The sequence below is a fragment of the Merops nubicus genome, unplaced genomic scaffold (genome assembly GCF_000691845.1).
Source record: "Merops nubicus isolate BGI_N331 unplaced genomic scaffold, ASM69184v1 scaffold16818, whole genome shotgun sequence".
NCBI classification, from domain to species: Eukaryota; Metazoa; Chordata; class Aves; order Coraciiformes; family Meropidae; genus Merops; species Merops nubicus.
Genome location: NW_008623808.1, coordinates 24,992 through 49,128, shown reverse-complemented (window position 1 = coordinate 49,128; position 24,137 = coordinate 24,992). Strand labels below are relative to the sequence as shown.

At 43.7% G+C, this 24,137-nt stretch overlaps 2 protein-coding genes across 2 annotated transcripts in view; one reads left to right on the top strand and one right to left on the bottom strand.

The window, feature by feature from the left end:
• Positions 1-6: 6 nt before the first annotated feature.
• Positions 7-11,272, top strand: N4BP2L1 (NEDD4 binding protein 2-like 1; the record flags this gene model as incomplete). The annotated part of the gene is made up of 5 exons (XM_008945202.1): positions 7-41; positions 6,827-6,951; positions 7,802-7,890; positions 9,168-9,244; positions 11,056-11,272. Coding segments are annotated over 5 exons (543 nt in total), but the record flags the coding sequence as incomplete, so codon positions are not given.
• A 2,294-nt stretch (positions 11,273-13,566) lies between these two features.
• BRCA2 (breast cancer 2, early onset) overlaps positions 13,567-24,137 on the bottom strand; it is a 34,964-nt gene continuing 24,393 nt past the window's right edge. Inside the window, 9 exon segments of the mRNA XM_008945201.1 lie at positions 13,567-13,714; positions 13,717-14,198; positions 15,478-15,627; positions 16,349-16,605; positions 17,270-17,405; positions 17,498-17,664; positions 17,901-18,102; positions 19,120-19,241; positions 22,672-22,816. Coding sequence (XP_008943449.1) covers positions 13,567-13,714; positions 13,717-14,198; positions 15,478-15,627; positions 16,349-16,605; positions 17,270-17,405; positions 17,498-17,664; positions 17,901-18,102; positions 19,120-19,241; positions 22,672-22,816 — 1,809 coding nt within the window.

Below are 24,137 nucleotides of genomic sequence, written 5' to 3'. Positions count from 1 at the left end.
CTGCGGGGGCTGCCCGGAGCCGGGAAGAGCACCCTGGCCAGGTAAGGCGGCGGGGCCGGGGCCATTTTGCCTCTGAGGAGCAATACCGAGAGGGGTGTTTCTAGGACGAGACGGATTATTCGCTCAAGATGAGGTAGTTGTTGTTTCTTCTCTAAAAAGCACCAGCCTGGTGCTCTCTTTTTGTGGTTAATACACATTAAAGCGCTTCCTCGCCCTGTGAAAAATGGACCAGTCTGCTGTTACTGTGTCCTGCGTTCCTACTCAGAGCTGTAGAGCTGAAAAATTGGGCAGAAGAGACCGTCCCACGCTGACAGATCCAAGGCACCTTAAAGATAAGTGGAAAAACCCCGAGGGGAGTGCTGTGAGACTGCACTGAGGTGAGGCCGTGTATCTGTCATCTGGTATCTGGGAGCTCCCAGTGCCACCCAGTCTGCGTGGAAAGAGGAACGCTTGCTGTCTAATCACGCAGGTTCCCATTCTGGGGTGAGGAACCCCGTCTGCCTCAGAACATGAAGCTGTGGGACAGACAGGATTCATCTACAGTTTCCTCTTTTCAGTACAGCCCTTCCTGTGAGTCGGTGCTTTCTGCCTCACAGGACTTCTGCAAGACCGGATTCTTTAATGAACAAGTCAAATGCTGTGTTTTTACTGACACCCAAAATACATGTCCTAAGGAGGCTGCATAAATGCAGGCCCTTCTCAGCCCTTCTCCTTTAGAGGGGTTTGAGTCTTACTGTAGTACAGTAAGAATGTGATGATTTGTGGCCATATTCTTGGGCAGTGCAAATAACTGACTTACCTGGTTTTTTTTTTTGGGTTAAAACACAAGATTAATTATCAATGACAGATTTACAAAATCAGTGCTAAGTATGGGCATAGTCCCTCATCAGATGAATGTTTGAGGAGCTTACTGTTTCTAACTCCTGTTAATTGTATCATTACATTTAGCCATTCAACAGTACACAGAGCAAAGGGTATCTGTAGAAATGGCATTTAGTACCTCTTCATTAACTTTGTCCAGATTATGAAAGGATGGTGCCAAGAAAATACTGAGATTTGCTATTCCCACGTTCTGCACCTTTTGGTATTGGTAAATACAATGTGTTAAGCAAAGTGGTGTTTGCAGAAAATTACTGCAACAAAGCTCAATGCCAGATCTGACTGGAAGAGGAAGGTGATTATTTGCAAAAGCCCTTGGTAAACCAATTTTACCCATTCAAATTTTTTCTCTCAGGTTTTGTTCACCCACACTATCAAAGTTAAATACTTGCAAGCACAGCAGGCCTACACAAAATCAGAGAGGACAAGGACATTCAGCTGTCCCATCCTAGCTTTCTCTTCTGGGTTCCTCTCAATGGATGGTGACAGGGTGGGTTTTGGTCAGGTCTGTTACGCTGTCTTGTACCCAGCACTTTCTATGCTGCCATCTTTTTGCCTCCGAATTTTGCTTACTCAGGGCTCCATGAATCTTAGGCAGAGGTTTTTTTCCCCTTTATTTTCACTTTCTCCCTTGGTGTGTCTTTTCAGCATGAAGGAAGGTGTGTATGGGCTGGTGTGACTTGCTGGCCATCCTCCTGCTCTCAGACTGTGGGTCTTCCAGCAGCAAGCCATCTGTGCTGGGCCCTTAGGGGGTGTGTGAACAGTGCCCTTCCCAGTTTTATTGCTGTTAACAGTGTTCTCAATTGTCAGTGTGTACCATTGTTTTAGCCTTTGCTCCATTGTTTCTCCTGGTGCTTTCGAACCCACTTTTTATTCATTCTTTGTATTGGCGACTATTTTGGTTAAAACTTGTCAATCTTTACGATGCTTAGAAGTGTAAGGAACGGTGAATGTTATCAGTTACACAATCCTAGGAACAACCTTAGATCCATGAGTCGTTTCCCTGACCTTTCAGTGTCAGGCAGCACCCTTTGGATATAGCTTTGCAAGATTTAGTTATGGCATCTTCCTTAAAAGGATTACCCCATTCCTGTCACTCCCTCAGTTCAGAGCAGCCAGCATTGGTACTTGTTCCAGGTCTGGTTTTCAGACTCTGGTAAAGACAGTGAAGGATCCACCTGTGATACATTGAATAGTCAAGGCAGAACAAGGAGTCAGTCTGCTCGCCACCAAGCTACAAATCTTTCCAGTTGTTTCATCGTTAACAGTACACTTCCCTGAACCACTTACTTTGGGTGACCCTAACCATCTCCCTCTCGCTGCCCACCGTGTGCCACCACCAGCAGAAGCACACAGACAAGGGGGGCAGGTGGGCGTTGTGTTTCCAATAGTCTCTGTCAGGTGTGTGCAACATCATCCTCCTGAACACATTCCCTCTGACTTCAGAGTGCAGATTTCATGATCAGAGCTGGGCACCTGCTAAGAAAAGAGTTACCTGAGGAAGCAGGTATAGCTTCCAAAAATGTGTCTGAAAAATGAAGTGAAACACATATAAGCTCATACCCGCTTCCCTGACAGACTCCTTATTGCACAGAGTGTCTCTGTTTGCAGCCCTTCCACCACACGGTGCTGTGATGCACAGCTCAGGTAACGTGTAATCCTCAGTCTAGCAGTTTTGCTCAGGCACTGGGCCGGGTGTGATCAAACGTGTCACTTCTCATCCACTGCTGTTGATCTACCACTCGAAATGAGGTCATTGTTGTGCTTCCTCATGAGACTCGGAGGGAGCAGGCTTGCAGACCGGGAAGTAGAGAGCGCACTGGCACCGAGGCGGCACTGCTGGGTGCAGCTCTGCCTCCTGCTGCTCCAGCCTCCAGCCCCGCCAGTGTCACCAGCACCCCACCCCCTGCAGAACTGCAGCTCTGACGGGCTCCACGGACTTCAGCGCTGAAGTTGTCCAGGTGGCAGCGCACTGTAAACATTTACCTTTGGCTAAAGCCGCTCCCGGGGACTGTCGTGAACGCCTCTGTGCAACCCAACAGGCAGCCTGTCGCTCTGCAGAGTCCGGCGGCTGCTCCCGCCCCGCGGCTCGGACACGAAGGTTGCGCTCTGCCAACGGCACAGCCCTCACTGGCACCCGCGGGGCAGAGTCCTCGGGGCACAGGGCGCCGTCAAAACACTTCAGAGCGCTGGTAGTGCTGGGCATGCGCTCCAGGTCTCGTAGCTCTGGTTTTCTGATGAAATGAGGCTTTCAAACGCCATGGGAACGCCGTGTGTTAGGAGGAGTGACTCGGCAAGTGGCTGTATGTGAACTCAGTACAGAGATGTCCCGACCTCCCTGACACTGAAAGTAGACTGGGAATTTACCGTCTCTGAGGTCTGCCTGCTGTACCGTTTTGTTGCCTTCTGAGCATGGAAAAATGTTCCTTCCAATCTGCTTACCAGGCTCAAATCAGAGATAACATTTTCAGGTTTTCTGATGAGAACATGTGACAACCTATGAAATAGTTATGGATTAGTTTTTAAAATCTCCAATCCTATTACTGGTGATCCTGGAGACTTCTCCCAACTACTCCAATGCATCCAGCTAGTTGAAATCCTGAAAAATTATATTTTGTCTATATATACAGTTAAAGTCTGAAATGATTGTTTGAAAGAACTGAAGATGTTATTCAGGAAAAAGGGGACTTAAAATTGGTATAAATCATGGGAACAGATCTGCAGATGAGTAACACAGGAAACTCTAAAGCTACCTGTCTGTTCAGGAAGGCAGTTGTTACAGTGCTGCTGTGGTCAAACAGGGCTCGGCTGTATCTGCAACAGAAAGATTCTGCTTTTTTAATCACAGCAGCCTCTGCACAGCCTCATCTGTCTGAGGCCTGGTTCCAGGCCTGCTGGAGGATAGGTGAAGTTTGCTGCTGGCATGTCAGAGCAGAAGCACCTGAACTGTACCAGCCAATCTAATGAGATACGGCACCTGGCGTGGGAATCTGCTTTGACTTGCAGAAGGAGGGGGAAAACTTTCCTCCAGCAAGATACAGAGCATACTGTATTTTGTGTCTGCTGCAGGGCAGAGCTGTAACACCGTGCAATTAAATGTCCCACGCAGGCAAATCAATACTGAACCTTTGGCAGATGCTGCTTATCACAATGCAGTGCTTTTTCAGAAAAGCAAACGTGCCTCATGTGTACCTTTTGGTCTTGCAGAGAGATTTCATTTTTATTTTCCTCCTGAGTATGCTTTACACTTACTGATCTAACAGCAACAGGTAATTTTCTTCTTACAGTGCTGCTCAAAATTCATTCATTACTAACACTGGTCACAAGTCCTCCTATTTTGTCCTCCCCCCTCCCATGGGGTTGGACTAGGTAACCTTTAAAGGTCCCTTTCAACCCCAAACAGTCTATGATCCTGTGGTTTTGCACAGAGGGTGTGTGTTATGTTAAAATACAGGCATTTTCATTGTGTGCAGGGATCAGGAGCCTATGTGAAACCTTTGTTCTAAACCAGCCTCTGGTCCTGTGTAGATGGTGGAAGGCTTATTTCACAAGGAGCATACTGAAGAGACTTGGTTGCTCTGGTAAATTATAAGGGACAGAAGAAACAAAATTTTTGTCAGCTTTATGAGCAATAAGGGATTACAGAAAATAGTAATAAATTTTAGTGTCAGTTTGGTTGTTTTCGAAAGCTAAAAGTTAAAACCAGCAAAATAAGCAGAAGGTAAAACCTCTTCTTTTTCCCACTTAATATTTTCTTATGTCACTGCTAGTAGGAGTTTGTTTGGTATGGATATAGCAAATGTAACAGTAATTCATAGTTCTTAGCATGTTTTGTGTTGTATTTTTCCTCCTTTATAGGACAAATTTTATCTATGGCATTTACCAGTGATATGAGGATAGTTTACAGATATAGGACTGACTTTACAGATAATCACATACTATTGAAATTACTTAAGGGTTAATATCAAAACTCTCATGTAAATGTGCACATATATATTAAAAATCTAGTAAGCTGTATGCTAAGAACATATTCTTTTTAATTTGCAGTGGTTGAGAACACGTTTGAAAGAAACACTGAACAAGAAAAAAAATATCTTTTATTAATGTGTGCAATTTTGCGTGCCTATTAGTAGCTGAAGGGAGAACACGTATTTTAGCACAGTCAGTTTTTTAGAGAAGAGGTTGCATGTGAGCAAAGCAGTGGGAAAGGTGAGGTGCTAACAGTTTGCAACAGGACTTGTGTATGATCTGTTTGCCCAGCAGTAACTGTGAATAAAACCTCTCTTTGGAGCTGGAAGGTAATGACATGTAGGTGCTAAACAACAGGTAGCGGTGGCTGCAGCCCAGTTCTGGCCAGGCTGTCAGCGGCGAGTCTCTGCTCTCTTTGTGGTTGCTACCACAAAATTTTCCTAATTGGTCAGCAGATGGTGGAAGTTACAGTGGAGGCAGAACAGAGTCAGCAGCTGACCTTTGTCAGCGAAATGCAGTGTGCAATCAGTGCCGCTAGCAGGCAGATTAGGGTGAAGTCGGTAAGTAAACGGTCAGGGCAGAGCTAGACGTGACAGAATTAAGCCTTTTCTGTCTGCGTCTGCTTTTTGCTGATAACCTGGAGGCACCTCCTCCATTGCTGTTGCTCAGTTAGAGAAGACATTGACAAATAGTTGCTTTACAGCTTTTGGGGATGGAAGAGAAGCATTTTATCAGGGAAGCTGAAATGAGTCAGAGAGTGACTAGAGGCTATGTGTGCTGTGAGACAGCAGGGCAGCAGCATTCACGTCTGAGAGTCTCAAGGTTTCTCAATTGGCCTTACTTCCTTTTCCAGAGATATTTTGGGCCTTAGGGAGACAAAGAGTAGTGAGATGATGCCACGGGCTCTCCCTGACTTCTTGCAGAGACTCCCTCCTCCAACACTCCCTTGATCAAAAAAAAATAGACAACTCTTTCTATGGATACAAAGAAGTCTGGATTACACACCAAGGGTAACACAATTTTGCATTAAGATTTTTTTCAGTGCTGTCTGAGGACTAGCAGAGGAATGCTTCATGTTGAAACCCCCACATAAGCTGGCACTACAACCTCCTAGAGCCAGTCCCAGCTTGGTGCAGGACATGTGTCCACCCACCTACCCTCCATGGCTCTGAAGGAGCATGGCTGCAGGACACACGTCAGCGTGAAGAGAAGGGGGATTGCCCTGAGCCATGGACCAGGGGGGACCAGTTCTATGGATCTGCTGCATTTGGGGCTGCCAATCTAGGCCATACAGATTTGTTTATAAAACATGTTTGAAAGCTGGCGATAAATAAAAATTACTCAGCTCTACAGGAAGAGGATTGAGTAAAACAGGGAAAAGTGAAAAGCAGAAAGGAACCAGAAAATTGCAACACATAATAAGGAACATTGACTAATCACTCAGATACTTGTGTGCAAATTAAAAAAAAAAAAGGTGCTATGTGCTTTATAGCCAAAAAAAAAAAAAAAGTAAAAGAAAATAACAAGAGAAACTGGTAATCTAGACCAGCTTTACTAAATGACAAATCATTCCTCCAAAAGCCTCTCTGTACCGCAACTCTCATGGTCAAATTTTCTGTTGAGACCAACTTCCATGACATTATCATGTTTGGGTTTTGCTTATTTTCTTGTATTTACAATCATACCTTCTCAGATAGCTCAGAAGGCAAATGAAGAAAACATGGTTAAAGGCTCCTGCTGACAGAGTGGGTTTCTCTGCTGAACTAAAGATGTCGAGGCCATGCCTTTAAGCTCCATGCCTTTCCTCCTGTGTCTGGCTACTGGTTGCGTTACTTCAAGGTCCTTTAAGATGGGGTTTTTCAAATGAAGCACTGTGCATATTTGCAGAGCATCCATGTGGCCCTTGGTTTAATGGTTTCTATTACAGACATGCGTTAGCATATGCTAATCCTTCTTTCATTTGTGTTTTTTTTTGCAGACAGCTGAAACGTGACTATCCCAGTGCTGTAGTTCTTAGTACTGATGATTTCTTTATCGAAAACGGTGTGTACGTGTTTGAGCCTGACTTCCTAGAGGATGCACACAAATGGAACCAAAAGAGAGGTGACTGAACTCAATCCAGGGGTTTTCCAGAATAGTTTTGCTTTTCAGTCTGTCTCAAATTAGCACCCCCAAGAAAATACCTCCAAGTGGTGTCATACACTGCACTTCACAGGGTACTGGTTAAAAAAAAATACTTTTACCACGTCTGATTTTATTTCTTCAGACTTAAAAGAGAGAAATTTATAAATGAAAAAAAAGTTAGTGATTTATAGATGTTATTTGTGAAAGTAAAAGGGTGTCTGTTAGGTGGCACTGATGAAGCTTGGTAGCAGCAGATGGCATGCAAATACTGGCCCAGCAGCTGCTTGCTGCAGCTGTATGCACCACATCCTTCAGACTGTAACTCCTTAGAGGTCTCTCCTGACTGGGAACTGGGGGCTACAGGGGCAGTTAGTGGTAGCCAGGAGGAAAACTTGCAGACCTAGTTGTAAGTTTGAGAATAAACCAACCCAGGTCTGAGCTTCAGAGAGGAAAATATAACAGGCTTTCGTGGCTGTGCTCTGAACTAATTTCTAGCAATAGAAAACACTTTGAGATCATGTAACAGAGATTTTTTGCAACTAACAGTCAGTTTAGCTCCTGTGAATACCTAGTGCTGTGATATCAGTGAGTGTGTTCGATGAGACCTTCAGATCTTACTCCTGAGCACAGACAGCAGCTGGATCCCCTCCTCCAGGAGAGCTCCTGGTGGGTGCTCAGCTCTGCTCGCCTTTGGGTGGCAGCTGCAAACCCCCATCTGGTGGGGAGCCAAGCAGCAGGCAAAGAGAGGATGCTTTGGGGGTAGTGAAACCCAGCTCAGTCTGTTACTGAATGAATGCATTGTAGCTCTCCTCCATGTGTTCCGTTGCAGCGCGCAGAGCAATGAAGAATGGGAAAAGCCCGGTTGTTATTGATAACACCAACATCCATGCTTGGGAAATGAAGCCCTATGTGATGATGGTAGGGAGAGCTCTGATTTACTGCTTTCATATACCCAGCTATGACTTTTACAGGGTCATCTGACTGAAATGGTTCTTAACATGGCTAGAAAGAATTACTTCCATTTCCCTTGGTTCTGTGTAGTTAAGGACTGATATTGTGACAAAGGAGGGGAAGAGGTGCCAGTGGAGTTGTTTCACTGCGTTGGAACTCAGTGAAGGCAAAATTACTTGAAAAGGTCTTTGAACTTGCCCTGTTACTTCTTGGCAATCAGGATGACTAGGCATGCCTAGGCAATCAAGATGGCCTGTATGACCTTTACAGATCCCTCCCAACCCAAGGCATTCTATGATTCTCTGATTCTAAGATGCCATCCCCTTCCCCAGTAGTGATTAGAATTGAACCCAAACTATTTGTTGACAAATATATCTAGATAGGACACAGAATTTTAGTGTATGACTTGCCAAAAATACATAATACTGAGTTTTCTAAGATGCATTGGTATCTCTTGTCAGTTCTGGCAGAGATGGCAATATTTTTAGTACAGTTTCATAATGGGCCCTATCTGCTAACTTTACACTCATGCTTCTGTTCTTTGGGTATGGCCTTGTCAGTTAAGAAATTAGGATCTAAGTATTGCTTGTATGGGAATACAAAAGAGGCAGGAATTACTAGTGGTGCTGTAAAGCCTGGAGATGTCACTCCAGCAGCAGTTGTGAATGTGGGTGACTAGGAAGCAAGGGAGGGAGCACAGAGGTGGACAAGATGTAAAAAAAGTCAACAGATTTCCCTGCTTCCTTTCCCCCAAATCAATCAATAAATTTGAAAAAAATTATATATATGTAAAATATGTTAATATTATGTTAAAGCAATATGTTAAAGCAAATATGTTGCTTTACCTTAAAAATAAATTGAGGTCTGCAGAGACAGTGGCTTGACTGTTAGATGTTGACCTCACACTCCCAGAAGCTCCAGATGGGCATGGCCAGCCTGTGGCTCTTGAACCATGGGTGACTTCCAGAGAGTTCAAGTGCCAGTATGCCAGTGCCGTGGGGGATGGGGACCAGGGGCAATGCTGGTGGAATTTGTGCTGGGAGACCCAGATCCTTTGATACGGAAGGAAATGAACCAGCTGGGACTCAGTCCAGCACTTTGATGGGAGTCATGGTTCTCTTCCTTTTTCTGGCTCCTGGTACATATGATACATCTCTCAGCCAGATAAAATCTCAGGGGGTCTGGCAGATTGGCTACTCCTGAGTTTGGCAGCCGTATGTCTAAAACTTTGTGTCCTTCTTCAGGCACGTGAAAATAGATATGAAGTTATATTCCAAGAACCAGATACACCCTGGAAGTTCAATGTTCGAGAACTGACAAGGTACATCTTTTTCTGTTTGATATGGCAGACAGCTTCAGCTTCTCATTTTATTGATGTGCTCTGGGAAAGGTCAGCACTCTTCCTCTTCATAGCCCCTGAAGTTAACCTAGTAAAGGACAACAGAAGGATTGTCACAGAAATTCTCTATTACTGAGTACCTGGTCTGCAGTAAATTCAGCCCTGAAAGAGCCTGACTGTGCATGACCTTAACATGCACACACAGAAGGGATACAGTGTATGTATCATCTCTGCATGATGGCGTAGGATCCAGAGGCAGCCCAATACAGCTCTGTGCATGTCAGTTTGGCTAGAGGCTGCAGGTTGCAATGGCTATGTCACAACTCCATGCAGGCTAATTTTCTGGCCTTAAGCCAAGTGTAACCTCTATTATAGTGGTGAGTGCCCTCCCATCTACTGCAGCAGAAGCTAACACATATTAACTTACTTGTTATTTCAAGAAAACAGGGCACGGGTGGTTCCTTCCAACCGATTTTTTGTTGTATGCCTACTAGGAACTCTAGCCAAAAAACAGTGCTGCTCCTTTTTGTGTGTGACAATGGCAGGAGGCCATGGCCTGGAGCGCTGGCGGCTCCCAGGTGAGGCAGGACATGGCAGGTGGCTGCCCATGGCTGGGGGCTGAAGGCAGGTGGGGACACCTGCAGCCTTTGCAGTCACCTGCAGGGCCAGCTCCTGCTCCCCGGGGCCACTGGAGCCGTGGGCAGGGCAGGCTGCAGGGGCAGGGGCAGGTTTGCCCAGTAACTGCTCGTTATGAGCCCAGCTGTGCGGTGACTCCTGTTCTGTTTCAGTAACCATCTGAAATGAGCTGGCTTCTCACAGCAGCACTGTGACGCTAAGTCAGACACAGTTTGGAGCAGCAGTTTGGCAGATGGTTCAGGGGTGGCTGAAGGTTGCTTCCATGCTGGTTCCACCCTGGTTCCACGCCAGCATCATGGCTGGTGCCGGTGGCTGCACGCGTGTGTGGGGCACTGGCTGCCGCGGGGGCTCGTGCCCACTTCACAGGCAGGATGCTGCAGCAGGCAGGGAAAAGGTTTTTTTCCACTAGGGGAAAAAAACATACTGAGAGTTGCAGGATTTACATGTCACAAGGCCTTGAAAAAACAGATGCAGGACAAACTTAGATTCTAGGTGATGAATCGTGCCTAGCAGAGCTAAATGGCAAAACCAAAGATCATTGGAGTTTGCAGACTCACAGACAAGCAGAAATCCCTGGTGGTCTTTGGAAGAACGATTCCCACTAATGTGCCAAGGCACTGCAGTCATTTTTGGTCTACCCAGAAAGTCTGCGCATTTGAGCATCCTGTCCCACTCCCTCTCAGACTCGCCGTTGTTTGCAGGTCTGTCCTGGAGCCTGAGCCACATGAGGGATGGGTTTGCCCCACTTGCTCTCAAAGCAAGAATGGGTTTTTGAACTCTATACTTGTTGATTACAAGTCAGTGCTGGGATATCTACAGCCCTTCTCTGCAGTTCTCCAGATGTATAAAAGCTCATTCCAAGGCTAACAAGCTGTTAGCACTAAACCTCAGATAAAATAATACACAGGTCTTCTTCATAGCTCTTCGTCACCTGCCCTACGTAGCTCCTGGCAGCATTTTTCAGCAGTCACAGAAATGTTTATTTCTAAGAAGTAGGTGGAAGTGAAAAACAATTTGGCAAAAAAAGGTCTAGAAGTAGTTCAGTGGGGATGTGACCCAGTATGCTGAACAGATCAGGAGCCTTCGCAAGCATGAGATAACCTCCAGTACACAGGCAGCTAAATATTTGTATATTTCTGTTAATGTTGACTCTACAGAAGAAATATTCATCATGTCCCTCGAGAAAAGATACAGCAGATGAAAGACCAATATGAGCACAATGTTACCTTCCACAGTGTTCTTCAGTCTGAAAAGCCAAGCAGAGATGAGAGAAGCAGCAGTGGACCAAATGCAGCTTATGGCAGGGGTGCCCGTTTCAGCCCCACTTTCTCAAACAGGAGACCTCGTGGCACGTACACACAACATGCCATTTAACTGAAGAGGTGGATTCCTCACTGGGTTTTAATTATCAGGGTATAGAAGTGTCTAGTTTTACTTTTTTTATCTAAACTGTTTTTATTCTTGTATTTTTCTACTACATTTCTAAATTACTTTTATTTCTTACAAATCTTTAAATGTGAGGTTATGATCTCACAGTGCTACAAGACCAGCCTAAAACCACTATCCCCAGTACAGACTATCCTCTCTCTCATCCCTCTTATTCCACAAAGATCCATTCAAGCTTACAGTGAAATTTATTGGCTGTGCCACACACTGTGAGGTTGGTGTTTTTCCAGTCGTACTCTGTCAGCAGTAGATAACAATAAGTATTCCCACTCTCTCTATTTCTTACCTGCCACATGGTCAATTCCTTCTCCACACATTCCATTTCCTGCTGGTTTATCCCTTTATACCTGTCTGTGTCACCTTTTGTGTCCTCCCACTGCACCCTCCCTAGCTTTAGGCACAGCAAAGGGGAAGGTGGGAAGAGCAGCTCTAACAGCCCGTAGCCGCTCGGTGCCATGCCCTGGCTGCCTCTGCTGTCTGGGCACACGCTGCTCCTACCTCAGCTCCACCACAGCCCAACAGCTCTGAGGCAAAACACCTTTGACACCCCAACTCTGCCAAGACATAGGAATTCAGCTGGCCCTGAGGTGAGTCCATGTACAGAGGCTCTGACAAGGAAACATCAGCGTGAAGCTAGTGCCTAGCATCTGAGTGGGAACAGGGCTGCTGGAGTGGCTCTGAATAGCTGGAGCACAAGGCTACCAGACACCCAAACTAACTCAGAAGCACAAAAAAACTACTTGGGAAAGGAGTACAAAAATGTTCTTAAAAGGGGAGAAATCAATTCCTTCCATCGCTAAGTACCAAGAAGCCACCGACTGATGGATGAGAGAGGAAAGCAGCTATCCTGCAGTAGTTTTATCCATAGGGTTAAATTCTGCAATTATGTTCTCATCAGAAAGCCATGTGGAATGTTTTTAAAACTCAGTATTTGTGATGCAATTTTTTAAACATAAGTGTAGATTATTAGACAGTGATTATGGAAGACAACAGGAAGTTATTTTGCAGTAGGAAATGAAGACAGCTCACGAACTGTGGGCATAGCTGCTATTCATGTAGCAACTTAACAGACTGAATTGTAAGAGGTATAAATAAATATGCTGTTTCTGGGAAAAAGCTAAAACTTTCTACAGTAGATGTACAAGTTGAACTGGGATTTGTTTTTTAATCTACTTTTAAAGAAGTAGTATCACCATTGTAAATCACTGTGAACTAGGGGGCTTAGGGAACCTGGCTCTAGAGGATTACACAAAGGTTGGCAGAACTACCAGCACATTACAGTTCTCCAGTCCTGCTGCCACATCCAGCTTTGTGACAGGTGCTGAACTGGGGGTGGCTCCTGAGTCAAGTGAATGGGACAGGACCACTTGAAAGGCTGCAAAGCACAAGCTGGTGGTTTCACTTCTGAAATGCCCTCCCTCCTTTGACCCACGCATGGTGGGAAACAGCAAAGCAAGGGGCAGCCTGACAAATAACACATGGAGTTGGGAGCCCATCTAGCAGAACTGTTTCCCTCTGCAGTGGAGAAATCTCAACTCTGAGAAGCTTCATCTCTTGAAATTAATGAGAACAAAGTAATAAATTCAAGCACTAACTCACTCCCAGCAGAGAGATCTCATGGTGAAATCAAAGAAAGATCTGATTATCTTTCATGATGCTGTAGCCTCAAGAGCTTCTTTAAGGAGGAGTAGCTGAGAAACACCCACCAAGGATCTATCATTAATACCTTTGTACAGCATTTGACTATGAATCAGATCATTACAGCTGTTCTATAAACCCTTTAGTGCTATAGGGAAAGGCTGAGGGGAAAAGTACAAGAAGGGTGCCAGAATTACAAAGCAATGTTACAGAACTGTCATGTTTATTGACAATAAACTCAGAATTGTTTATCTTGCCTCGTCACTTCTGACAGCCAAGTAACTATTCTAATACTGCAGAATGGCTTTAGACTGAAACAAAGATCCCACTGTAACCTAAGAATACATCAGAATCAAAGCAACAGCTTACAGAATGTCATCAAGCCTCTGGCCAGACTAACGCTCTTCTAGGGTACAGGCTGGTGTGAGAAATGTATGACTAACTCCAAATTATTCTGCAGATAAAATGTAATGTCATGTGTCTTTGTTTTTGTAATACAGCTTTATTAAACACATTCAGGACTTAATGTACAAAGTATACAAATAATTTGAATTTTAAATATATACGATACTGTACAAGTGCATTCAGTAGCATTTTTGGGGGTTTGGTCTTTGCAGCATTCTGGGGGCTGGTAACGAGACGTCAGGTTCCTTTATGTCCTTCTGAAGAGCCTCAGCTACTTGGGAACTGCTTTTTGATGAGTTATTTGCTTCCCCAATAGACCTGGAGCAGGTGAAAGATGATCAGATGAATTAGTAGCTATTGTATTGCTGTTTTCATTTACATAAGCAATCTTCTTTTCTTCTGGTAAATTATTCATGAGTGCTTGTGTATTAATCATTGCAAGTTCCTCATCAGCGACCAGGTCGTTGTCAGGAAGGTGGACAGCTTCTCTCAGCTTTCTGCAGGGTGTGGTGTGTCCAATGTTCTGATTTGTTTCGTTCAACGATTTGCTGCGCTGCAAACCCAAACTTCGCGGAGGCTGAAATGGCTTCTTTAAAGATGGAGAAATGATGGAACATGTTTGGGTCAGTGGTGGAGGGGCAGGTATGCAACTGAGGAAGTCCATGGCTTTTCTCTTTTTGCTGTTTTTAGGATGGTCTTCATTCATTGTAGTAGTTGAAGGCATTTTTGCTGACCCTTGTGTGACAAGTTTCGTATTTGGTGTGCTGGTTGACAAAGGGCTTGGATGTTTTATTTCCATTTTAGAAGAGATCTAGTTAAAAAGAGATAGGTTTTGTGTTTACTAGGATGTCCCATTTCATCAGCTTCCTCAATTGCTTACACAAAACAGGAAAAAAACTGATATAAAAATTCTCTGTCATCATTCTTGTCCAACTTCAGTTTGATACCTTCTGATGATGACTAATATTATTCCTTCAAGTACTGACGCTCAGTAAAACACAATTTAGGTCTCCATTAAGACAACACATTCACATTCTGAGATCTAAGCTTAATGTGCCAGGTGTTAAGAAATCAAAGCACTCATAGAAAGGAGTTCAGTCTCCTGCTGCAGTGGATGTATCCTCAGCAGGTGAAGCAGGGAAAAAAATCATTAATAAAATTTGAAGAAAAAGGGGATAGAATATGGACCAAAAAACCTTGAAGATAACAGTACACACAAGACAGATGCTGCACTGCAAACCATTCAAACACATACTTAGCTTCAGAGTACCTTTAATGCCTCATTTGTTTTAACTTGGGTAATATATTTAATATGCAGATATAAACAAAACCCTCAGAATTAAATATTAACACTCTCTCTGAAATGGAAGAGGATGCCTTATAAGCTTAAATTTAGTCGCCAGGAATTGATCTCCCATCAGAGTGTTTCCAGTTCCCTCACAACAAGTGGCAGGAAAAGTTTTGTTCTGATTGCACTCAGTACTCCACATCAGGAACAACTTGCCACCAGCAGCCTCCATGGGAAACGAGTACTGTTTAACTCAGTTTTTGTCAAAAATGCTATAAAATTTAAACAAGTACTAGGCGATACCTCTTCTCTTCTAGACCCTGGAAATACTGAACAATATCTAGGAAAAGACAACCAAGAGGTAAAATCTCAAAACAAAAGTAGGAACTACAGAATGCTGTGAAAGAAAAATTTACAGATCAGAATTTTTCCTTCTGGTAACATCCACATCAGATAACCTTCATAGTGGGGCCAAGAAAGGGATAAATCATCTACAGTGAAAGGATGATTCATTTTATTCATATAAAATTCAGAATATTTCAAGCATGGTGTCAAAACACAGGCCACAAGAGGAGGTTTTCACATGCTGCTTGGGTGAAGAAGAGCCTCGTGGTCCTTCCTGGGGAATAACCCTACACCCACAGGCAGAGGAGGCCTCTCATCAGCTGGCACTGCCCTGAGGAGAGCGTACAGAGTGGACTGGGAGCTGAGGCCATTCACCACAGCTGTTGGTATAAAACCTGCTCTATCCTTACTGTAGGTACTGCCAGTATGATCACAGTATTAATTACCAGAAGCGTACCAAACTTTTATCCTCTGCGTAAAGAGCCGAGCTGCAGGAAGGAGAGGGGGATTCCAGGGCACATCTTTTGGTTACACCAGGTGTAAGTGAGACACTTCTTCGTAGCAAATTCAATTTACTTTCTGCATCAGAGCAAAAGGAAGCCACATCCTGTAAAGGAGAACAGTTGCCAATGCCAAATAGTTGTTTTTCAAATTGTTTAAGTACTACATGCTCACAGAGTATTTAAGACTTTGTTTACTCATAATAATGCTGCTAGAAGTTTATTTTATATCAAACTAACAACTTAGAAGACTACTGCACTTTCCACAGAGGGAAACAGCATGCCTTCCTTTTATTGTCAGACAGAAAAAAAATCCTTTTGTTTAAGCTTTTCATTTAAAATTTGTTTTAAATTTTTTCAGTAAGAAGTGAGACTGCATCATCAAGATGTGCCACTTTGCACAGCTAGAAAACTGAAATAAATAAATAAATGAAATCAACAGCCTGATACTGATATGTCCAGCTGAGCAAGGCAGCATATTTCAACTTCTAAAAGGCTAGAGTCAAACTGACAGATTCCCTACTGACAGGTACAGTATTTTTTGCTAGCCAAAGATTCTGTGCACATCCTAAAGACTGTGTTGGCTGAGTTGAATTAAAAAAAACCCCAAAAGGTCAAAAGCCATTAGACAAAAAGACAATGTCAAAAGACAATATGTAGAGTCCACCAGGAAAAGTGTGTTGACATTTTACTCCATCTCCCAGGAAATCCCCTCAAATTCATCATTTTGTGCATTAGTTATCTATTAGTACTAATGGACGTTTTGCTGAAGAACGTAACACAGCAGTAAGCAAAATTAACCATTAAACTAAAAGTCTACCAATTTACCTGTATCATACTTCTCAGTTCATTAACCTTCTCTAGAAGGTAGTTCTCCTTTGGACTGGCTGAGAACACAGAGAGGTCTCCAGCCAACAGCACAGGCACTTCTGATCTGAACTCCGACTGCCACTGCAGGTTGCTGGCGGAAATGAAGGAGCAGCGCACAACCACGTCTTCTGCAGCCAAGTGTCTGAGCTCTGCCCACAGCTTTACTGCCACCAAGTTGTAGCTTTCATCAGATAAGTACACCATAGTAGTGAAACCTAAAAGCAAGAAAAAAGTCTGAATTAAACCTTAAATCTTTAAGGAAAGGTTGACTGCTGTGATTTGTATCTATAAAAAAGTCACATATATCTTGAAAAAGAATTGATAGACGTAACACAGCAACCTGTAACATGGCACAGTAACAAATGTTTCCTGCTTCCTCCATGTTCTGCACTATCTCCCTACTGATTACAGGGAACAACTCAAAGTCTGTGTTCCAGTGCTTAAGAAACAATACTGCTCTAGTGCTTTTCCTTTGTATGCAGAAGAGGCTCCACCTGTCCCTACCCATGAACTCCAGTGCCCGTGTTCCACTCATTCCTGCAAGCAAAAGAGGGAGCTCATGCACATGCACAGTGGTACTGCTGCAGATGCTGAACACAGATGTGAGAACTTACATCCACAATTTACAGGAAAAAAAAAATAAAGAAAAGCTTCTCTTGAGCTTGGATCCTCCCTTACTGAGTTCTTCCCAAGCTAAGAAGCAAAGACAGTTTTTCTTTAGGAAACAGAACTATCTGCCACCATCTCACAGAGATGGGCTATACTGGCAGGTTTTCACAGGCCTCAGATGCAGGTACAACACCAAGATCTTTCTGAGTTTTGAAATAAAAAATTCAGTGCTTATGCAATGGGAGGATGTGAATGTGGTTCACAACGTACCTGTTCTGCTAACAGAAACTACAACTCCAACTAAATCAACTTCAGCACATGGTGGCTGAAAAGAAGGATCGGACAAACTGGTGAATTTTAGAGCCTTTCTTGGAAAGAAAATCTGTGCCAGCATCTCCTGTGATATCTGAGGAAACAAGATTTCAATGTATTTACAATACAGTTACATAGACTGTGATACGTTTTAATGATACATTTTTATGCACTTAAAGGACTTACTGGCAGCTGTAGATACCGAGTTTTCTTTGTTGCTGCCAGTTGCACGTTAGCTGAGTCTGATCTTCCCTTGGGTGGGGATGTTGACAGCTGGTAGATTCTGTACCGACCACCCTCCTTTAGCAGTGAACAGACATCCAGCAGTGGACGCCAGATGCTCAGAATCACTCCTGACAACAGCAGATTAAGATACATTGGCTCTGCAATACTATCTTCAAGGCTTTTAAACAAAAGAAATCCATAACACACTCTCCCACCCAAAAGCCCTCAATGAAAAAACAGATAAAATTTGAAATATTAACATGCAACCTAGAAATCTGGTGGGAAGCTCTTCAAATCTACCTGCTGTGTTGGCCAGTTACCATGTTTAGATAAAAGTTACTTATAAATTTTTCCAAGTATTAACCTTTATGTTTTTCTTGCTTTCTGTAGTCTACCACACATAATTTCCATACAGTAGACACATCTCGTTTGGAACAACCATTTTCTTCCTGTTCTGCTGACTCTAAAAACTTCTTGAATTCTTCCTGTATCTGAGTTTGCTTTTTATCATTCATCAACTGCCTGTGAGCATTCAGAGCTTTTAATTGGTCTTCACTGAGATATCCCTGTAAATGAGAAAATGTATTCAGTATCTTTTTTAGGAATTAAAAAAATCCTGCCAAGTTCTTTAGAAAGCTTCTTTAAGTGTTCATCTGTCACAAGCAATTTATTGTTCAGCTGGTACACTGCTAGGACTTGAAATGAGGGGTGTTAACACATGAGGAGTCAGCACTCTTTACTGGTCCTCGGTGCTCCGTTGTGCAAGTACTGCTCTACACACTGCTCTCATGGGGGAATTAGTGAGAAGCCTGCTTAAGAGTGCATAACAAAGGGGAGTACTTGATCCAATAGGCATACTTGCCTGTTTCATAAGAAAGAAGAAACATTTAGAAAAAAAATCCTGTCAGAAGGAAAGAAAAGCTGGCAGTGGTTCACACTGAACTGCCTCAGGAGTCCCCTTTCTGAGGCAGCCTTCAGGACCCAGATGCCTTTACGTGTAGCACCACGGGCACGCTGACGTTTGATCACAGTCACAGATCGTGGGGCTCTGACAGCCAAGGACACAGGGCAAGGCATGTGTTTAATTTGTAACAACTGGCAGGGACTAATCACCTGCATCTTTACTAATAAAGGCATAAATACTTAAAAGGTGTGATGGAACTGGAACAGGGAATGGAGAGAACAATGACAATATAATCACTCCAACACTGGTGAACAGCATGCAACAGTGACTGTGTGAAACTCAAGACTTACGAGGTGCGTTTGTTTTCATGCATACAAGACAAAGCAAAGTAATAAAATTACAAGTAACATTCATTTTTAATTGTGCTACGTACTGGATTTTTATATCAAGAGAATATTTTTTTTCATTCCATGATATGATCAATCTATTTTAACAGGCCTTCATGACAACACTTTCAAAATTTTTCACCTTACTTTATTTAGCAATAATCATGCTGTAGCAAATCTTAAAAGGCAGTGAGAAATAAACAGTAATTTAATGGTTGATTTTAGCATGAATTACCAAACTGTAAATTCCTGCAGAAGCCTTTCAGGATTAGCCCAGCAGGATCTAGAGTTACCTCCATATCAGCAGGGTCAGGCGCGTCCCGAAGTGCTTCGTACAGCTCCGCGCCATCCTGCAAGCTGCGGATGTGCTGCCTGGTGAGGACGCGGGACCTCGGCGTCCTCCTGCACGCTGCCTCTGCTGAAGAGAAGCCACCGTGTTGGGTACAACCAACACACTTGAACAGTGAAAGAGGGAGTAACTCTGGAGTACAACCAACACACTTGAACAGTGAAAGAGGGAGTAACTCTGTAAGGAGCGTGGCAGTACATAGGCCTTGCAAGAATAAAAATACAAACCACTTCTATATAGGAACTGATGTATGTGTAGATCTCTCTCATGAAAATATAAACCTAATTCATTTCAAAATAACACAGATTAGAATATTCTATAAACTTTGGAGAAGCCAGTATCTGTGCCTGCACTGAGGACAGGGTGGGAGGCTTGACAGGCTGCTATGAAACTTCATCGACACTTGACCATGTTTTCTGTATGTCTGTCTCTTCCTCTTCCTTTCATTAAAGCAGAAAGGTCTCAAAGATACTAAAATCTGGAACAACAGGTGACCACAGGTCTGCAGGAAGCCTCCTTAGGACACCACCTAAAAGCCAACTTTTTCACATTAAACTATACCCTCTTCTTAGGCAAGTCATTTTGCTGCTAGCATTTTGATGAATTCCTTCAACACATTAGACTCCAGTACGGACAAGTTCACCAGTCAAACAAAACAAAACAATGAGGTGACTGATATGTGGAGGTATCATATATACTGATATCACATATGACATCAGTGAAGTTAAGAACTATAAAGCAATCTTTGATTTCAACTAAGAATTCAGTGGTGGGGTTGTAGTTTTGTTTGGTTAGGTGCTTTTTTGGTTAGGGTTATGTTTTTTGTTTGTTTTTGGGGTATGGCTTTATTTGCCTTTTCCTTGTTACTTGTGAGGGAATCCAGGTTCTGAGAAGGCAGAAAAATCTACGTGTTACAGATCACCACGAGAAAGACTTATGGAAAGGGAGAGTTTATCTGGGGTGTAGATATGACACTATGAAACTTGAACAGCACAGGCTACTGTTAGTGATGGAATCCTATTTGTTCCTGGAAAAAAAATACCAAGACCAAAACCAACTCCTTCCCAAAATAGACTGGAGTATCAAAGCAGCTGGAATCATGATCAGTGTGGCAAGAATCCTAGTACTCTTATTGATTCCAGTTTAGCAGAGTCAGACCTTAGGGGAAGCAAACATCTCTGGTGCAGCAGTGAGCTCTGTGAAGCTGCAGCCATCAGCAGCCAGTTGTGGCACTTCCAGCAAGAGCAGACCTGAAACTACTGCTAGAAACCACCAGCAGAGGTGTGCAGTGTCATCCCATTACAGAATCAGAACATGGTTGAAGCTGGAAGGGACCTGTAGAGGTCATCTTGGCTAAACTCTCCTGCTCAGGCAGGGTCACCTACAGCTGGTTTCCCAAGATCATGTCCGCTGAGCTTTTGGGTATCTCCACGGATGGAGATTTCACAGCCTCTAGGCAACACTATCAGTCACCCCTACAGTAAAAAAGGGTGTCCTGATGTCCAGGGGAAACCTGTGTTTCAGTTTCTGCCTGTTGCCTCTGGTCCTGTCACTGGGCATCACTGAGATGAGCCTGGCTCCATCTTCTCTACACCCTCCCTTCAGATATTTATGTACATTGATCACACCTGCCTGAGCCTTTTCTTCAGGCTCAACAGTCCCAGCTCTCAGCATCTCCTCCTGTGTCAAATGTTCCAATCCCCAAAACACCTTGATGGTCCTTTGTCCCTTCAGATATTTATGTACATTGATCACACCTGCCTGAGCCTTTTCTTCAGGCTCAACAGTCCCAGCTCTCTCAGCATCTCCTCCTGTGTCAAATGTTCCAATCCCCAAAACATCCTGATGGTCCTTTGTTGGACTCTTCCCAGTATGTCCATGTCTCTTGCACTGGGAAACCCAGTACTCCATATGTGGCCTTACAAAAGCTCAAGAGGGGAGGATCACCTCTTTAGACCTTCTGGCAACACTCCTCAACTTGTCTACCAGGACCACCAGGGCCTTTTCTGCAAAGCTGCTTTCCTGCTGGGTGGCCCCACGTCTGTACTGGTGCAGGGGACTGTCCCTCCCCAGCTGCAAGATTTGCACTTCTCTTTGTTGAAATTCATGAGGTTCTTTGTCAGCCCATTTCTCCAGCCTGTGGAGGTCCTGCTGGATGGCAGCACAACCTTCTAGTGTATCAGTCACTTGTCCTCATTTTGTATCATCAGTAAACCTGCTGAGAGCACACTCTCCTCCACCATCCAGATCATTAATGAAAACATTCAAACAGGACTGGAGCCAGTGCTGATCCCTGGAGTACAGTGCTAGCTACTGGTCTCCAGAAAGACTCTGTGCCACTGATCACCACCCTCCAGGCCCGACTGTTGAGCAAGTTTTCAATCCACTTGTCTGCTCATCTAGCACAAGCTTCATCAGCTTCTCTGTGAGGATCTTTAAGGGAGACAGTGTCACAAGCCTTACTGAAGTGAAGGTAGACAATATGCAATGCTCTTGTCTCAGCGACCCAAGCGAGTGATTTCATCACAGAGGGCTGTCAGGTTAGCCAAACGTGACTTCTCCTTGGTGAATCCATACTGACTACTCTCAATCACCTTGTCCTTCATGTGCCTGGAAATGGTTTCCAGTATTAGTTGTTCCATCAACTTGTCAGGGCTGACTGGCCTGTAGTTAGTTCTCTGGGTTCTCCTCCCTGTCCTTTCTGAAGACAGGAGCCACGCTTGCTTTCCTCCAGTCCTCGGGCACCTCTACCAATCTCCAGGATCATTCAAAGAGGACCACGAGCAGGCTCACAAAGACATCAGCCAGCTCCTTCAGCACTTGTGGGTTCATTCCATCACTGACCATGGACTTAGGTATGTCCAGTTTGTCCAAGCACTCTCTAACTTGATCCTCTTCCTTGCTCCATACTCCCCACTGGTCTCCAAGGCCTGGGATTGCTGGAGACTGGCGTTGCTGGTTAAGGCTGAAGTGAAAAAGGAATTCAGTAACTCAGCCCTCTCACATCCCGTGTCACCAGGGTCCCTGTCCTGTTGAGCAGCTCCACTGACCTCAGTACCTCCACAGCTCCACAGCGTTTGTGAGGAAGGATGCTCAGTGCTTAGCCTTTGTGTTCAGGTCTGCTGAGACACACCCTAAGCAGCATCCACCGCTGGCTGAAATATTACCATGTCAGGTCTTTGAAGAGAATGGAATTAACAGTTCTACAATTTTGAAGTGCTAAATGGCAATTTTTTAGTAGCCAGGCTACCACCACGCTCAGGAAGAGTTTCTTAGCTAGCTGCAAAGCCAAGCAAATAAATACATAGCTGTTTTGTACTGAAAGGTCTTGAAGTATAAAAGTTAAACCAATACAACAGTAAACCAACAACAAACCACCCAACACCCTACTTCTGCTCCTCCATCACCAGACATTTTTACCAGTTTCTGTAAACTCTTCTGTAAACGCAAAAAAGTTTGTGTTTTATTACATGCTCTGAAACAGTGAAAGCTTTACCTTCATGCTTTTCATATTCTGCTTGGAATTTTGCAAACAGAGCTTCCAGTTTCTTTTGTTGATGCTCTGCATGTTTGGCAGCTTCCCTTTCTTCAGCTCGGCTGTTACGAAACACGTGTGAACCAGTCGATGTCCTTTCCACCCACTGAAATAAAAAGATCCAAACAAAAACCAGACTTCTAAAAATTCTTTTAACCTCATCTAGCTTCCTTCTAATACTCACTGTTGAGCAAAAATGCTTTAAAAAATGACAGGAAGTAGATCATAAACTCTTCAAGTATAATAGATAAAAGGCAAAAATCCAGTGTTGATTGGTCAGCCTTCACTTGAAAGATACACAGAATGGAGTAGTCAGAACTGCATGACTGAACAGCTGAAGAAACCACAGCTTATAGAGATAGCTATCAATGATGTCATTTAGCAGATAGCTGGATCCCACTGGCAGATCCATTAAGATATAAACCACTAAACTCAATGCTTAGAAAATAAACCCCGAACTGCGTTCTACCCAATTTGTCTTTCTGCATCAGCCAGACTGTCTGTTCTAACCTGCCAGGTTAGATGCTGTAAAGGAACCACAATGTTGCTCTGCAGATGCTCTTCAAAGTTTTCTGGCTGAAGTGGCTCCACAGCACTACAGCCTTGTTCACAACCCTGCCTTACACTGGCTTGCCTGACTTGAAGAGACAGAGGAGGCAAACAGATGCCACTTCTGCCAAAAGTGGTCCCTTTCCTCCTCCTCTGCTGCACAGTCCCATCTTCTCCCCTGCGCTGGCCCTAGCGCATATCTGACCTCATCAGACCTCACCAGTTTAGTTCAACAGACAGCAGCTGGTTGTGTCTTTTTGGTTTCCATCTACTGTTAGTTAATTAGTTACTCCTGGCTGAGTGAATTAAACTAGCTAAGCTCCAGGTTTAGCACAGGGAAGCAGCAAGAGAGTATTGTGAGAGGTGCTGAGGGGCTGAGCTGGGCTTCACCTGCCCTGGTGAGTGCAGGCCCTATGCCTCCTGCACCAACAGTTACACAGCTCTCCAGAAAGAAAGCAATGGAAAAAAACCCATATGCCTATGCCAAGTGTAACATACCCTGAGAAAAGTTAACAAAATCTGAAAGTTGTATCCTGGTTAAACTGTTAACATTAAGAGGACTGATTACGAGTTTGTTTTTGTAGTTGGTATTGTTATAAAAGCAAGCAGTTACGGTGAAGTCTGACCATATTTTAAATGTCTGGATATTAAGTAGTATTTAAAAGATCTTAGTTCTATTTTACAGCATAATCACACTATTTTCAGTAAAAGTTTTAAATAATAGGTCCTACAAAATATAGCCAGCTACGTGTAAGAAAAAGTCTTACAAATGGTTGTAAATATTTAATTTCTTTGCAGGGTTATGTACGTTAATAATAGAAAAAAAAATGGGTTTCACTTCTACTTGGAGGTGAAACTGAGTATTTTTTTCTCCTTTA